Raw genomic sequence first — 17,248 nt, forward strand, 5'->3', positions numbered from 1 at the left:
ATGATGGTGAAATGCACAGTTGTTGACTGCATACGGTTGTGACAAAGGAGGACCGAATCAGGAGATGAGGGGGTTGGCAAGTACTTTGTGGGAATTAATCTGTGGTTGCTATGAGGAAGTCATTTTCTCTTCCTGTCGGTGGTAGTTCATTTTCCAATGAGTGTCTTCGAGTCTGTTCGTAAATCCTTTGGCACCATTTTTGTTCACTCACTGGAAAAGCCTTTTTACCCAGTGGTGATTTGTCTGTTTGAAGGTGCCCTTAAAAGGGTAACACCTAAGGGAAGAGATTGTGTGATCACTCAGAAGAAATGATAGGGGAAAATAATTGTGTCTCTGACTTTATTTCTCAGTTTTAAGTTAGTTCCATGGGATTTAAAATCTTTATTCCCAGCCAGGGGTGGTGGCTCACATTTGTAACCCCAACACTTTGTGAAGTCAAGGCAGGAGGATCACTTGAGCCCAGAAATCCGAGACCAGCCTGGGCAACATAGGGAGACTCTATCTCCAAAATATGTATATGTATAAGTTTTTACATATGTAAGTATAAATATAGATATATAAATATATAAAAGTATAAGGAAAAATATGTGTGCATTTTCATATAGATGTATTTATTCATTCCAGAAGTTGTATATTTTCATACTAGTTAAGAAATGCTATTAAAGTATGCAAAATAAAGAATATGCTATTTAAAAAAAAAAAAGAAATGCTAATTTGATTTTTGGCGAACTAAAGTTTCAGAAATGGTTGTATTTTATATTTACGTACCTGATGATTTATTCTCCCTCAAATTCAGTGATTCTCTCAGGTAGGTAAGCTCATTCTTGAATAGTAAAGGAAGAAGGAACTGTATACACTTGGAAAGTCGGTGAGGTGTCTTCTCCTTTGATCAGCCTGGGTCAACATTCCCTTCTATCAATATTATTTTCACTTGAGGTTTCGGATTGCCACTGTTTGGCAGGAAGGAAGAGAGAAGTCTCTTAATAGAATATGATTTAATATGTTGAATGACAATTTGTGCTGTGTCAGTCTGCTTGGGAAAAGGATTAGAGGCAGTGTAAATGATCTGCTGTATCTGGTTGTAAAAACATTTCAGGCATCTTTCAAAAATAACATTAAAACCTTGGTCTCCAGTTCCCCAAAGTTGCTTCTCATTGACAGGTTTCTCTTGGTAGGAGTGAGTCAGGGAATAAACCGGTCCCAGACTCTCCTGTGCTGCTTCTGCCATGTCATGCCCTGCCTGGCTGTCAGGGCACGCAGCCCAGGGAGGACTGAAGGCCTGGGTCCAGCCTCCTGCAGCCAGGGAGCTGCTGGCATCTGACTTCTGTGAAGGTGATCCTGTCTGCTTCAGAACTGATGACAGTTTGCTACATCTAGCTGAGCCCTGAGGGCTGCCGTCATGCCAGGTCAACATTCGGGTTTACTCTGGACTCTGTGCTGGGGTTGCATTTGAGACTCTCTTAATTTTGAGGGGAGCCATTGCTCATGATAACTGAGAGAGACGGGGAGGGCCCTGGGAAAGCTGGAGGGCAGCCCCTCGCGGCCCTTTCGCAGAAAAGAACTGGACGGAGTTGAGCTTGCTGGGCACAGGGGATGATGTGGTGTTTGTTCCAAAGTGGACTGTATCCCAGAAAGAAAATAGATTGAAAGGAAATCATAGCAGTGGTCTACCAGTGGGTTTTGGTCCATTTGCCTGAAAATTGGCCCTTCTATTGGAGCAGAATTTCTCCAGTTAGCTAAATGTTTTTGTGGTGAAGGGCTGTGGAAAAAGTGGCTTCACTGAAAGAGCAATTACAGAGTCTTCTAGACTTTATAAGTAGAGAGACTCAGGACAGGGAGAACCGCCCTGCGGAGATACGGTTCATTTCTTGCTCTGCCGTGTCCCCCACCCTCCCTGGGAGCACACTTGTGAAAGAAAGAGTTCAATAAACTCTTTCTTGGAGCTCCAGTGGCACAATTGGTTAGCACGTAGCACTTATACAGAAAACTCCCTTAATAGAATCTTCTGCACAGGGTCCTCCAGGTGTCCCCATCCCCAGTACCCCCCATAAACAATTTCTTCTCCCAGCCATGACCATCGTCTCCAACTCCTGCTGCTTTGGATTCAGTTGTTCTAGATCTCCATTTCTAAGATTCTCTGGCTTAACCGTTAGTTGTAAGCTGGGTCAGGAGTCAATAAGAATTATTTTCCACAATCAGTTTTCAAGATTAGAGTCTGGGGAGCTAGCTTAATCAGAACCTGGAGTTTCTCTTGTGCTTCATTTTTAGGAGAATCGAAATCCATCTAAGATATTTTTTGGGAGCAAGGTCCTTGCTGTTGCTGGCATTCATTCTTGCTGTTTCTAGGACCTGGGACTGGGGAAGCATGAAGCTTTAATCAGCTAGAAGCTGTTGATGTCAGGGGTTATGGACCTCTCTGTGTGTCACATCTGCTTCCATAGCAGTTTAGGACCATCGCCATCTTTACAGAACATTACTGCCTCTGCAGGGTTGCCTGGAGCAGTTAATATTGCATGGAAATTGAGGATTAGGCTAAAGGGCCAAGCCTTGATGGATGCAGATGAGGTGCATTTTATGGTAGGTGGGAGTAAGTACCATGAAAGCAAGAAGACTAGTAGAGGGAAATAGCTGCTCTTGTGAGCTTCTGCATTTTCTACCCAAGCCCATAATGTGTACAAATAATATACTAAACATATTTAATGAAATGGCCCTCTGTGAATGCATGTTGTGTAACTCATTAAAAATTTTTTTTAGTTTCAGTTCAAATTCATCCTGTGCCATTACCACAAAAGCCGTAACTAACACTCTTGTAGCACCCCGCAATGTCCAAAGGGAAATGGAAGTTTGTCTCTGTGTGGGCTTTTAATGTTGGGGTATTAGAAATTATAATCCTAGATACCAGCTCAGAAGACAAGGCCCTCTTAGAGTTGTTTAGCTTATGCGTTAAGTGGCAACTGAGAATGACTTAACCAGAAAGTAAGAGGTTGACTCCACGAGGCTGGTGTGCTGCTCTGAGCTATTCTTGATTTCATTGGTTTATACCTGGACTCCTTATAGATGAGGAAGTCATTGTGGCCACCATTGTGGTTTTTGTCTTCCATTATCTGATTTTGATCATTGTGTTTTCTTGTAGGGAAAACATTCCTCACTGCGTATTATCTATGGTTTATTTTAAGTATCTTTGATTAAAGAAAATGTAAGGACAGGACACCCAGATACTGTAAGGCTGAATTGTAAATGTACTTTAATAATTTGATAGATCAAGTAACGCCATATAATTATTAGTGGAGTTTTTTATTCTCTGAGTATTTGTTTGAAATTCAGTGCTGTGCTTTTTTTTCTCCTAGGTGACAATCCTAACCCTTCTAAGGAGGACACCCCTACCAGCAGTCTGGACTCACTTTCCTCCCCGTCTCCCGTGACTGCAGCTGTCCCTGGGCCTCCTGGACCAGACAAAAACCACCTTCTGGCAGATGGAGGGAGCTTTGGGGACTGGGCATCCACTGTGTAAGTAACCATGCTTCTGTTTGGAGCTGAAGGGAGGAAGCCATGACTGTTCATTTTGAAGTTTCTATGACCAGTGACGAGTGGGTGCTGATGCCGTTAGATCTGGGAACCCTTGTTCTCTTATTAGAGGGGCCACCAAAGGGAGAAGGGTCCTTAAAACAGAGCCTTTCTTGAATACTTTCTGTGTTTCTAATATGGAAGGGGTAGATGGATGATAGGTCAAATCTGATCTAAGTTCAGATCCTGGGCAGTTTTAGATTCTGCTAAGGAAATTTGTTATTGTCCTACACAAGATGTTTCCCCACTAGTTATGCACCCTTCTAGAGACATGAGGGTGGATGCGCTGATGGACAGACTCTTGAAACTGTCTATAGAAAGACATTTTACTTACATGAATTTCTGAGAGCGTGTTGCTAGCATTCTGCTCTGTTTTGCTCCATTGTGTCCTGCAGAGTTGAGACTCGATGGTTGACATATTTGACTTTATCTTCTCAGTTTGGTTTAGTGCCAGGCATGGGCAGATCAGCTCAAGTATATTAGGATACATAATATTAACGCAAATAAAGTACCTTGAACCTGTTTAACTCTGTGAGGCTTGTCTGGCTGTGTTGACCAGGGCTATGGAGTAAAGGCAGGACGGTGGTGATGTGGAACCCAAAAGGACATCACGTTTCAAACAAGTGCTCAGGGAAGAGAAAATCGCACTAATAATTACAAGGCCATGCTGGATTAGTCAATGAAATTTTATGTTAAAAATACATTTATAATTCAACTGGAGAGTTTTTTTTTTTTACTGGAGTTTTGCTCTTGTTGCCCAGGGTAGGGTGTGCAGTGGTGCAATCTCAGTTCACTGCAACCGCCGCCTCCTGGGTTTAAGCAATTGTCCTGCCTCAGCCCCCCAGGTAGCAGGGATTACAGGTGTACGCTACCATGCTCGGCTAATTTTTGTATTTTTAGTAGAGATGGAGTTTCACTATGTTGGCCAGGCTGGTCTTGAGCTCCTGACCTCAGGTTGTCCACCCGCCTCAGCCTTCCAAAGTGCTGGGATTACAGGAATGAGCCACTATGCCTGGCCCATCCAGAGAGTCTTACAATTTTTTTTTAAAGCCAAAGTTGCTTAAATTATAGATAACGATGTCATCTGACCCTAGCTGGGCATTCTTGGGACTTTAAATGGACTGGAAAGTATTCCTCAGATTACTTGCCTTTTTATAGTTACTGCTGGAGTCACATGAAATGATTATGAACTTATTAAGTATTAAGGGAGGTTGGGAAGCATTTGGTATGCCAAAATTTTGGGGTGACCTGAAGACTTTGAAAATCTGACTGAAACTCCAAGTATGGCAACACATTCTCCAGAAGAGGTTTTTCCTGCCAGTGTTTTCATCTGTGCATATTTTTTATGCTGAAGGTTGTGGATTTAAATTCTCTGTTACTCAGGTATGCCTTCCACCTTTGCAGTTCTTTTTCCACAGTAAAAATTCCGTTTCACTGTAGTACTACAAGAAACAATAACAGTAGTTACCTAGGCACCCAGAATCTATAATCCTGGTTTCATTAGAGGTGGCATTTAGCCTGTGTGTGTATTTTAGTGAAGACCAGATCCCTAATTCTGCCTTTCAGTAAGTGGACATCACAGGCAGTGGAGTGCCATGTAGGCAGTCATCTTTCTTCATGGTGTTCTGCAGAAAAGTGACATTATGAGCCACGGTACAGCCAACACTCGATTCACAACACGTCCATGCCTGAAACAAGAAGAGCTTACGATATTTTTGGTCATAAATCAAATGAGGAAGTGAATTCCCCAGCTTCCTATTCATACGCATTTTAAAATGTCATGAAAAGCACTCCAACCTTGAGAGGCCAAACAGGGGGTTGGGGGAGTAGTTGAAGCAAGTCTGGAAAGGAGGGTTTTTTTTTTTTTTTTTTTTTTTAATAATGGAGACTTTCTCCTACTTCAGAAACTTGATTTTTTTTTTTTTTTCTGTGCCATGGATGGAATACATTATGTTTCTCTGAAGTGTATACTAGACTGTTTCTTATGTATCTTTTAAAGAATTTACTGATGAGGGTGTATCAGTCCTGATTTGTCATTATGTTAGGAAGTGTGTATGTTAGATGAGTGGCTCTTGGACTTGAGCACACACCTGAACCCACTATAGGTCTCCCTAAGACCGACACTGCTGGCCTCACCCCAGATTTGAGGATGCAGTAGGTCTGAGAAGGGCCTGAGAGCTTGCCTTTCTAAGGAGTTCCCAGGTGACCATGAATGAGCCTTAATGTAAAAGACCATCCGCTGCTCCCCGCCTGCTTCCAGGGCCATGCGGAGTATAAGCTGCTTCTCTGAGGAGTGTAATTAGGATAAGTGATTTCTCTGCCTCTTTTGTTTAAAAAAACACTCTTCTTCAGCTGGCATAGTCGCTTATGCCTGTAATACCAGCACTTTGGGAGGCCAGGAGTTCAAGACCAGCCTAGCCAAGATGGTGAAACCCTGTCTCTGCTAAGAATAAAAAAATTAGCTGGGCATGGTGGCGGTTGCCTGTAATCCCAGCTGCTTGGGAGGCTGAGACAGAATCACTTGAACCTGGGAGTTGGAGGTTGCATTGAGCCGAGATTGCGCCACCGCACTCCAGCCTGGGTGATAGAGCACGACTCCACTGCAAAAAAATAAAGGACTTTTCTAGGGTCGTGTGTTGCTGTCCTTCCAATAGCCCGTGTGTGCTTCCCACATGCTTTGGTTCTCTTTGCCTCAAATATTTGTCCTGCTTTTTTTTTGCTCAAGCTAATCCTGAAATCCTGACCTAGCTTCATGGTCCAATTTAATCTTCACTTCCAGGAAGTCTTCCTCATGCTCCAACCTACAGGGAACCTCTAAAGAGATTCCTTATCAGTATTTCTGCTGATAACTCGTTATTTGGTGCAAAGAAATTCAAGATGCCTTTGAGTATTGGTTAATATTTGCCTTTTAATATTATTTGATATTTATGTAGAATAAATGTTTCTACATATCTAATCTTTCCCTTATCCCAAGCTAGATCATACAATTCTTTATTTTTTTAAGGGGGAGGTGGTAGAGAATACTGAGTCTCACTCTGTCACCAGGCTGGGATACAGTGGCATGATCTTGGCTTACTGGAACCTCCGATTCCTGGGTTCAAGTGATTCTTGTGCCTCAGCCTCCCAAGTAACTGGGATTACAGACATGCACCACCATGTCCGGCTAATTTTTGTATTTTTAGTAGAGATAGGGTTTCACCATGTTGGTCAGGCTGGTCTCAAACTCCTGACGTTAAGTGATCTGCCCACCTTGGCCTCCCAGAGTGTTGGGATTACAGGTGTGAGCCACCATACCTGGCCATAAAATTCTTAATGATAGGAGTTAGATCTTACATTCTTTGAACTTTTTTGTGATATTGACATAATTATTAGTAAACTTTTAATTTCTTATTTTAATTATGTATAAAAATACTTCCTTTTGGAAATCTCATTTCTTTCTGTATGTCATTGAATATCTCTTAGGCTACTACATTTGGTTTCTGATTCATCTTTCTTGTAAATAAAGATCACCAACTCTTCCTCTAGGAATTCCACAGAATTAATCTTGCCATTCGCTCCTTGCTGTGTCTTGTTTCCTTAGCATTTATAAGTTCTTACTGTATGCCCTCTTCTTACCTCCCCCATCTCTGCATTACCAGCTGTACAGTATTAAATATGATAGGTTCTGAGTAAATGCTCATTAACATCCCTTTTAGCCAAAGTTGCTATGGGGCCATTAAAACTCTACTTAGGGCTTTTACTGTGATCTCAGGTTCTAAGGAATGGAGTCCAAATGTGTGTGGGTCACATAGGGCCTCAGTAGATCTGCTGAACAAAAATGCCAAAATCTTGTCCACTGGAAAGCAGATTTGCAGAGGAAAACTTAAAGCAACAGCAGCTGTGGTTCTGACACAGGCGGCATGTCAATGCAGCTGTTTGTCTGATAGGTAGAAAACAATGAGGCAGAATTAGATTCCTTGGGTTTCGGCTGATGTTTATGACTTGTGGGTATTATTCATTGCAGTCAATCAATCTGTAGCTATTACTTACCTGAACACTCAGTAAGGTGATGGGTGACTTCATTGCCAGTGAAGAATTGCTAGCTCAGTCTCCTTGGAGGACGTTACATCATAGGTCAAGGTATTTCAAATGTTCCAAAGTCATTTTTTCCCCACAATAAAGGTAGTTTTCTCTAAACAGGTTTTCTTCCATTGTGATTGATGGAACCAAGTCCTTGACCAAGTAATCCTTTTAGATTCTCTGCCACAAAAGAAAATCTCTTTTAGGAAATATCAGGCATTGCTATCTGCTGCCTCTACAGATTTCAATTGAAAAGGACCACCTCCTTTTCTGCCAGCGCATTCTCAAATTCAAGATGGCATGGTCTCAGAATAGCTCTTCCTAGCTGGGGGTGCCGGCACTCTTAGGTGCATCTCACTCTGTGCCCTGGCAGGCCAGGAGGGCAGATTCCTCTCTCTACCCACTGAGAGGCTTGGCTTTGTTGATCCTGAATGTTAAGATATCCCTAAAGCATCTATCCTAGCTAGTGCTTCAAGCTGTCGTTGTGCCACTGAGATTTGTGCCTACTCAGACTTGATGTCAGTTATTTAAAATCACTAGATAACACCTTCCTATTCCCATATACAGCCTGTGCGTGTCATCATATACTTGTGTGCACTCACTGGGAAACATTTTTATTCCTGTCAATGAAATCACTTGTTTCCTCTAAATTGGCTGAATGAATAGGGGTTTCTCAGAGACAACTGCTTGGCATTTCAAATTACTTGACTGCTGGTTCCGTGATTGCTGTTCAGGAAGTCAATAAATTATGCTGGGAGGTATCAGAGTACCCCCTTAAATATGATTTGTGGCTTTGTATACCACAGTAAACCATGAATGATTTGCCTAAAGTTCAGAAAAGTAATCATTTTAGATCAGTTTTAATAGATTTCTGTGAAGTCTGGCACCTACTGAGAAATTAGAGTGCGGCAGTCACTGGCGAACTTCGTCTTCACCTCCTCCCTTCCTCTCTCTTTGTCTTTCCTTCTTGCCTCTCCCTCCTCCGTCAGAGAGGGCCTCCTCAATCCCGGCACTCCTTCAGGACCAGGGCAGTCAGTTCACCCTGGAAGTTGGTATCTTAATCTGATTATTTCAAAAACAAATAGACTTATCTATTAAAAGTGCTTTTTTTTTTTTTTTTTTTTTTTCCAAAATGAACATATAGTGCTTTTGTAATAAGGGGTGGGAAGCTATGTAAATTTCAGGTCAGGAGAGAGTGATAAATAACTTAAAGGAATGAACTTCCCATTACAAAAACTTCCTGCATCTTTATTGGTTAGTAGGGCGATGATTTTCTAATTTAGCAGCTTTACTCTGTTTACCCGTATGTGGGCCCTGGTTATAGAATGCAGTGGGTTACATTGATATCTCTAGTAGAGCTAGTACCTTCTTCTGGAAGGATGTGCCCTCTGATGTGGGTACTGTGAAGAACGAATTGGAGGCCAGTACCTGTTCCCATACTTAAGTGAACAGCAGGGTCTAAGGTAGCTCAAATCTAAGGAAGAACAGAAGCCAAATGAACAGGCAGGGCGTGCTCTCTTGCTGTGAGCCCACAGCAGCCTGTTAAATTCTGGGCCGAGGTTAGCTCCTTCCCCTACCTCTTGGGGGTCTGGGGACTTAAGGGAGTAGAACCTTCTGCTTTAGCAGAGGCTGTTGGTTGAGGCTGCAGAGAAAGTATGATTAGATAGTTACCCTCTGGCATTTCCAGGCTCAGATACCATAGAGCATTTAGCATCTTGGGGCACCAGACTTCGTTTCAGCTGTGTTGTACATGACATTTCATCTTAATGCTTGCCTCAACCCAGTGGGGTAGATACATCTTCATTTTTAAAGATTGGAAGGCACAAAGGTTGTAGGAAAATTGGCCCAAGCCTCATAAGCAGTAAAGGACAAGAGAGTTTGACCCCTGATGTGTCTGGCCCAGTGACTTGTTTTACTGTAGAAATTGAAATTGTGTAGTTGCCTGTGGGGACCTTGTTTCAATTGTGGGTATTCTCCACCCCGCCCCAATTCTGAAACCTGCTGAGACAGCCAGGGCTGTCAACTGGCCAGTGCCCTTGGTTTGAAGAGGGAGCACTGACCTTACATTACTTCACGTGGCTGTGGTGTATAATTATCTGTGGGAATAAACACTTGAATCTGGTTGCTGCAAATTCATCATCTAACACCTTGGCTGAGATTCGGGAGGAGGGCATTCTCTTCCACAGCAGAGCTTGAAAGACTTGGAAATTTGATCTCTGCAACCAGGCATCATCCATAATCTTTTTTTGAGTAATGTGATATTCAGTTGTCTCTCGTCAGCTTCAGAAAAGCTGTGGAACTGAGTCTCAGGGCCCGTATACTTGGCCATCTACCATCAATGTCTGTTCACTTTCAGTTTAGGGGTACAGCTTTTGTCTTGTGTGTTTCCTTGAATTTCTTCTCTCCAACTTTGTATAGAAATTATGCCATGCCAACTGCCTGGCTTTCTTACATGCTTCGATACACATCCATTGTGGCTTGCTGGGGTATTTTTGGGATCTGCGTTGTGTACTTGGCACTTGCGTGTGGCCTGATTCGTGTCTTCCTTTGCTGTGCTGTAGCTGCAGGTGCTGAAATTTGGAGATTTTATTTTTAAGTTAGAATATGGATAGTCCATGTAACTTTAAAGCCCTACCATGAAAAGATGACTTTCCAAAATAAAAACACATGCCTGAATTTTGTAGTAGCTTTTCCACTACTTAAGACTTTAAAAACAATTAAGTCTTGGATCAGTCATTTTTGGGTTTTAGTTTAACTGGTTTTTGTTGTTCAAGATTTACTTACTTGATGCCATTGTTGTAATTTATTATTTGCTATTCACGAATTGGCTATCCGTGTCTCAATATCTAAATAAGGTAAGGGCCTCACGGGTATTCTCTGCAAGTTCGAGACCGTTTACATTGGTAGAGCACTGTTTTCAAAGAGGCCTGACATTGCATCCGCATTCTGTTTCTTACAGCCTCGGGGACCTTATATAAGTTATTTAAGCAAACCAAGGTTTAGCAAGATTATCTGTAAAAAGGGGAATAATAACATCCGCCCCTCTGGGCCAGGGTGAGGTTTCCAGATACCACATGTAATAAAACCCAGTCACTGCTCCCCTGAGAGCTCAAGGCAGCCACCTGCTGGGATTTTCCTTCCCTCTGACAACGTAATTTAATATTCTTAGTTTAACTTGACCCCAACTTCCTGGTTCATCAGTTACATAATCTCCTCACTAAATAGCTCAGATTTCTAGCCTCGGAGAAGCTCTAGATGTTGACCTGAAGTTGTGTTTTGAGCAGTTACTGTATTTATTCCCTGAGGACTCAGCTGGGGCTCCTCTCCTAGCCTCTCGGGGATCTGCTTTGTCAGAGCCTCTGAGAATAGATCCTTGGCTGTCACATGGTCAAGGCATGGGGAACCTACTGGGACCCAGCCGCATTTATAACTTATTTTGAGCCTTATACCCAGGCAGCTCAGCCATTAAAACAAGTAACCCATAAATCTGTTCCGTAAATAATTGGAGGATTTTTCTGAGCAGAGTATCTGTGTCCCTTTGGAGCTGTGCCTGGCCTTGTGGAAGATGTTCAGCCCTCACATTGGGTGGCAGCTGGTCGAGACATTCCTGTCAGTGACCCTGCAGGACTATAACCTTCAGACCTCAAATGTCCCCTGATTTTCTGAAATGAAGTTACAGCTCCTTTTCTGTTCAGCTGGAAAGCTAAAGTTCAGTCCTCTTACCTGATTCCACACTGATCATCTGGAAGGAAGATAGGATTAGAGGAGAACTCTTTGAGTGGAAGATTGGTCAGAGACATAATTCTGTGCCTGCTCCCTTATAGCATAACCAAGAACTTTTGCTGTCAGAGAGTGGACTTTGGGAGTGAACTTTGGTGGTGATGTCCTTTCTTGTTAAAGGAGGAAATCCACACAGGAGCCTCAGCTTCGCACAGGTTGAGGACTGAGTGTTAAACGTGGCAGGCCCTCCTTCACGGGGTTCGAGGGATTTCCTACGGTGCCCTTTCTCCTCTCCCTGACCGTGTACCTCCTGTATAAGATATTCTCTGCTGGGCATGGTGGCTCACGCCTGTAATCCCAGCACTTTGGGAGGCTGAGGCAGGTGGATCACTTGAGGTCAGAAGTTTGAGACCAGCCTGGCCAACATGTTGAAACCCTGTCTCTACTGAAAATACAAAAATTAGCTGGGCATGGTGGTGCGTGTCTGTAATCCCAGCTACTCGGGAGGCTGAGGCACGAGAATTGCTTGTACCTGGGAGGCAGAGTTTGCAAGGAACTGAGATGGTGCCACTGCACCCTAGCCTGATTGGCAGAGCAAGACTGTCTCAAAAACAAAAACGAAACAAAACAAACAAAAGAAAAACTTGTTCTCAAGGGTGAACAAGTTACTGCTTTTATGTGCTGGCTTTGTGTATTGGCTGGCTCCCTCCTGCCTGAAAGGTGATCTTGTACAGTTCAAGAGAGCTTCTGCTTGACGAAAAACCTGGGTATGTGCGGATCAGCCCCAGACATGAATAAGGGAGCCCCGCACCACAAAACCAGTGAAGACAGAGGGGATTCTCCAGCCGAATGGCCATCTCTCCCCCAACCCCCACACCCCTTCTAGGCTTCTTATCTGGTCCATCTAATCCAGTGATGAGCAAACCGTGGCCCACTGCTACCCGTCTTTATAAAATTTTATTGGAACACTGCTACACTTGGTTGTCTACATTTTATCTGCAGCTGCTTTTTGAGTGACAGTGATGGCAGAATTGAGTAGTTGCGGAAGTCCTGCCAAGTATTTACTCTCTGGCCCTTTACAGAATAAGTTTGCTGATCTCAAGCTAATCAGTCATCAAAACTAATCTGTTTGGAAGAGCCCACCTTTCTTCAGCCCGGCTTCGGGAAGTGCAGTTTACCAATGCGGTGGTAGGTGGAGAGTGCGGGTGATTTTAACTGTAAGCTTCACACATCTCTTCTTGTCATTAAAGCAGCCAGACATTTTCCTTATGGGTTTTGGATGCCCTCAAGTGTTTGTTTATAATTTAAAAAGGTCTTTAGTATTTCAGTGACTGAAAAATCTATGTGGGGTTGTTCTTTTTATAATGTATCGTTTAAATTTTTATTTTGGAATAGTTTGTTTGCAGAAAAGTTACAAAGATACTACAGGGTTTCCAGAGACCCTTCACTCCCCCACCCCGCCCTTAGCATCTTACAGAACTGTGGTACCTTTGCTAAAAAACAATAAAATTAATGTTGATACAGTATTGTTAACTAAACATATGGACTTCACCAGTTTTTCCAATAATGTTCTTTCTCTGTTCCCAGCTCAAATCCAGGATGCCATGTTTCTTTTAGCAACTTAATTTTTAAATGATGACATCTTAACATATTCAAACTTTTTTTCCTTTGCATAGCCGATGTGCTGTGTTTTGGTAAATCAAATGGTTAGTGATGATACACCCCTAGAAATCAGAGGTAAGGTCTGACCCAGAAATATGTAATAGTAATGAGGGCTTCGTTTATTGACTGCTCACTATGCTTCCATGCTTTATGCCTATTATCTCATTTAAACCCCACAGTGCCCCAGCCTATGAGTCATGACTCTCTCCTAGTTAGCTGAGGGAGTTGAAGTTGCTCAGCTAAGTTTCAGTTGTGGATGATGCTGAGTGCAGGCTAACGATGGCACCTGTGGGCCAGCCTCTAGGGGGCACTCTTAAGTCATTCACTTCCTCCTCAGCATAGCCTCTAGCTATTGACGAAAAGAGGAAGAAGACTAGGGCAGGAAGAAACTGCACACTGGCACTCAGCCAGCAATGCCAGTGCCGGCTTTGGCACCCAGATCTCTCTGCCGAGCGGCAGAGTCTTATGCACTTGCTATTTGCATGTGTATAATCCTTCAGTGGCCCTTCTTTGCCTTTAGCTTATGATCATGCCTCCTGCACATCCTGGTACTCACATCTCTCACTGTTCTTTCCATATTCTGTTCCAGTCACTCAGAGGACCTGAGGGCCTGAGCTCTGTGCTGTCTTGTCAGAACAGGGTTTACTAGAAAGATGACTTTGAGTCAGTTGCTTTAATCTTTCTGAGATGGTCTTCTCATATGTCATGTGGAATAATGGGGTGGTTGGGAGTAAGTGAACGAGTGCCTGCGTGTTGCATCTAGCACAGAGCTAGATTGCACAGTTGTGCCTTGCATGAGCATGGGTGTGGGGAGGTGATGACAATGTTGACTATGGCGGCATCGGCTTCAACATTAGCTCCACACAGAAGCTGCCTCCTCCAGGAAGCCTTCCTGGCTATCCCCATGGTTATTGGGTGCTCCCTCCACTCTTCCTCTGAGGGACCCTGGGCAGATCTCTACATGGCAATCAGTGCCTGGATTATGGTTATTAATTGGGCATTTTCTACTCACTAGGCTGGAGAGCCGGTGTTGTCACGGCCACCTGGGTGTCCTCAGGGCCTGACAGGAAGTCCTCAGACCATAAATGATGAGCTAGTGGGTCTGCTCCAAATCTTCCTGATGGGCAGCAAAGGCCGCCTCCCCCAACCCCATGGGTTTTGGCAAGGTGCATGTCACAGGACTTTGTTTCTCTGCGCTGCTGTGGCCCCTCGGTGTGCTGGTGTGGAGCCAAACAGTATGCTTGCGTGTGGAGTTCTCCCTCTCCTGGCACTTAAGGAATAACTGGCATTTATTTGAACAGAGATTTTCCCATAATATACAGATCTACAATATTTCCTTCTGTCTTTATTAACATTTTCAAACACTCTTGCCCAGGACAGCTGTTCTAGACTTATGCTGTATGTTTCCCAGACTGGCATGAAAGATCATTTCACTAATGTGTTAGCTTCTGCTCAGAGACCTGGCAAATGAGAGTTTAGAATCTTTCATAGCAGTGCAAACTTTGGATTTGATCTCTTATTGTATAACTATAGTGAAATATCTTGGTATTTGGGGGATTTAGTCACTTCAAATAAGCATTCATTTCTTTTCTTAATGCGTATTCTCCTTGCTCTATGCTTTTGAATTTAGATCGCACTCATTGCTCATACAGCCTGGAATGGGGCACTTGTATCTCTAGCGCTGCCCAAAGCCTGACCCGTCTATGTTATGCAAGAAATGTTTGTTAGATGCAGGACTTCTCCGGTGACCAGTGCAGCTGGTGTCGAGTTTTAACACTTAGGGCCCTACTCCCCTCCCCCTTTCTGAAATGTCTGTGATCTGCCGCTGCCAGAACTTTTTTAATATGCATGGAGCGTAGAGTCTGGTACTGGAGGAGATTGGATCACAGTTTGAATCAGAAGCAGCATGGACTGCTGATCTGTTCCGTTTTCTAAAAATAAGCTTTGTAAAGTATCAACACTGTTATAATTTCATGTTTTGGGGTTTGGCCCCACTGCTGTATGTGAAAGCTATAAGGTCTTTCCCTGAAATTCAGGCCTGTGTTTCCAAGCAAGAGTGTTGACTGTTTTTAAAGAAGAGAGTTTCCTCATCCTTGACACAAATGCATATTCTTCCCTGCTTACTGTCTTCCCCAGCTCTTCACCCACCCTGCCTAAACACAAGAAACGCCTCTGTGGCTTCAGGAACAGTCAGGTAGACTTTCAATCTACGTATTTTCAGGAATGCGTTTCCAAGTTAGCAATTTGAAATCTTCATCTGCTTTTGGTGAAACACTCTTGTTTCTATTTGTCCTCTTTCTTTGAGAAGGAAGGAGGGTGATGTTGGCTCTTCGTACTGAAAATGGAGAGGAACTCCGTTTTAGGAGAAGGCTTTTGCAGCGTAGTGTGTTAAGCTGGGATAGCGAACAGATATAAGTAGTTTTCTGTAGTTCTGTCTTGGTAAATGTGGTTTTTGAGCTTTTTAGGAACAGTTGACTTCTTTCTCCATTTTTGCAAACTGCAGCTTGGCTTTCAAGAAACTTGTGGCATTTAGGCACTTTTTTGTACTTGGTCAGTAGCTTGGCATTAAACAGAATTGGTGGTTTGTGCTCACGCCAGTCGTACCAATCAAAAATCTGTGGTTTAAAGGGACAGGTAGAAAAAAGGCAGTAAATAGATTTTTAAAATGTTTAAATTTGGGAAATGGTAGGAAAAGACTCTCAAAATATTTCATTATGTTCTAGCACTTAATGAGCTTTTAATTATTATTTCACTAATCATCTTAGGTCTTTTTCCCAAAGACGTTCTCAGCTGTGGCTCTCCACCGAACCACGGAGTACACAAAAACGATCTGGTGACTGTTTTGGTTCTCCCAAGGATGATAGTGTCAAGAACTGTGAAGGGTCTGAAATTTTACCCTGCTTGCAAGCTACCAAACTAGCCTACCATCGTTTCTGGGATGCTGGCAGAAGGCGTGGGACTGCAGTCAGAGCCAACAGCCTCTACTAAACACAGCAATGACAGTATCAGTGCTTTCCTGTGCCAGTTCCCTGAGTCCCAGTTCTAACAAGGCGATGCAGCTTGGGCCAGGTCACACCTGCATGCTACGGGAGAGAAACCTGGAGCTTAGAAAACCCAGATCTTTCATGATGGTAAATCCCACTCAGAGAGAGAGAGAGAGAGAGAAAGAGGTACCTTGGGGCTTAGTTCTTGCTTGGAGCCCAGGCTGAGGAAAAGCTGTTCGTTTAGCTGTTTGCTATGGGCTGCCATTGCAAATGCTTCCTGTTCCTTCAAACAGTTTTAAACAAAAGAAAAGAGAGTATCAGAAATTCTTTTAAAACTAATACCTTCCTCTACTGCTTTTTGAGAAAATGTATTACATTTAACATAATTAAATATTTTTTTAAAATGTTGATTCTTCTTATTAAAAAGTTACTTAAAGTTTGGAAGGTAGGAGATGATTACATAATGAAGCTCATGTTTACATTTTTTTTTTGGACTTCCAAAAAATATGGACACCACATCTATGAAACATGCCATCGTCGTCTGACCGCTACTGGCTTGAGATGTGAACTCATTACATGATTTAATTATATTTACTCACTTCTTGCCTCATCCCTGATTCTTCCCAGCAGACAAGCCTCTGAAAACTTGCCTGTATCCCAGAAGCTACTCTGCTGCCTCCCAAACCTTGTTTGGTGGCACAGGTCTCTTCTTTCACAGGCTTCCAGTTGTGCACACATCTCACTGCCTCATCTCCATAGAGACTGTCTCCAGCCTTGCACATTGCTCCATCCTGTGAATATTCCAGCTCACAGTGTGTCTGCCCATGTGGGGTTCTGAAATCAAAGGAGAGTTACCTAGTGGAGACTTCTGAGATACATCGAGGAGCTCACAGAGACTTAGGTCTACATGGGAAGTCTGGGAGATAATCTTGGTGAACCGGTTAGTGCTAGATTACATAGCGCACATATGTGTTTAACAGCAGCAGAAAGATCACAAAAAAAGAAACACAAAAAACAGTGTGGAGAACCGGACCCTGGACAAGGATTGCTGATTCTGCATGTTTGTTTTGGGATGAGATGGAGAAAGCCAGGTTGCGGGACGGGCAGGCCTTTCTGTTCTGTATCTCTGATTACAGTGGTGCTTTCACTTTCTTAAAACGGCGGGGTATTTTCTCTTTACATACATGCATGTGCGCGTGCACATACACACACTCTCTGTAAAACTCAGGTTTTTTTTTTAAAGAAAGCTGTGAGGATTA

At 43.1% G+C, this 17,248-nt stretch overlaps 1 protein-coding gene across 2 annotated transcripts in view; it reads left to right on the top strand.

Moving 5' to 3' along the window:
* The window catches only part of ARHGAP10 (Rho GTPase activating protein 10), a 334,414-nt gene that overhangs the window by 304,922 nt on the left and 12,244 nt on the right, over positions 1-17,248 (top strand). For both annotated transcript variants that reach the window (XM_017532769.1, XM_017532773.2), the window contains exon 20: positions 3,348-3,507. In XM_017532769.1, the coding sequence (XP_017388258.1) occupies positions 3,348-3,507 (160 nt within the window). The remainder of the gene's footprint in view (positions 1-3,347; positions 3,508-17,248) is intronic.

This window comes from Cebus imitator, unplaced genomic scaffold (genome assembly GCF_001604975.1).
Source record: "Cebus imitator isolate Cc_AM_T3 unplaced genomic scaffold, Cebus_imitator-1.0 Scaffold4, whole genome shotgun sequence".
Lineage (NCBI taxonomy): Eukaryota > Metazoa > Chordata > Mammalia > Primates > Cebidae > Cebus > Cebus imitator.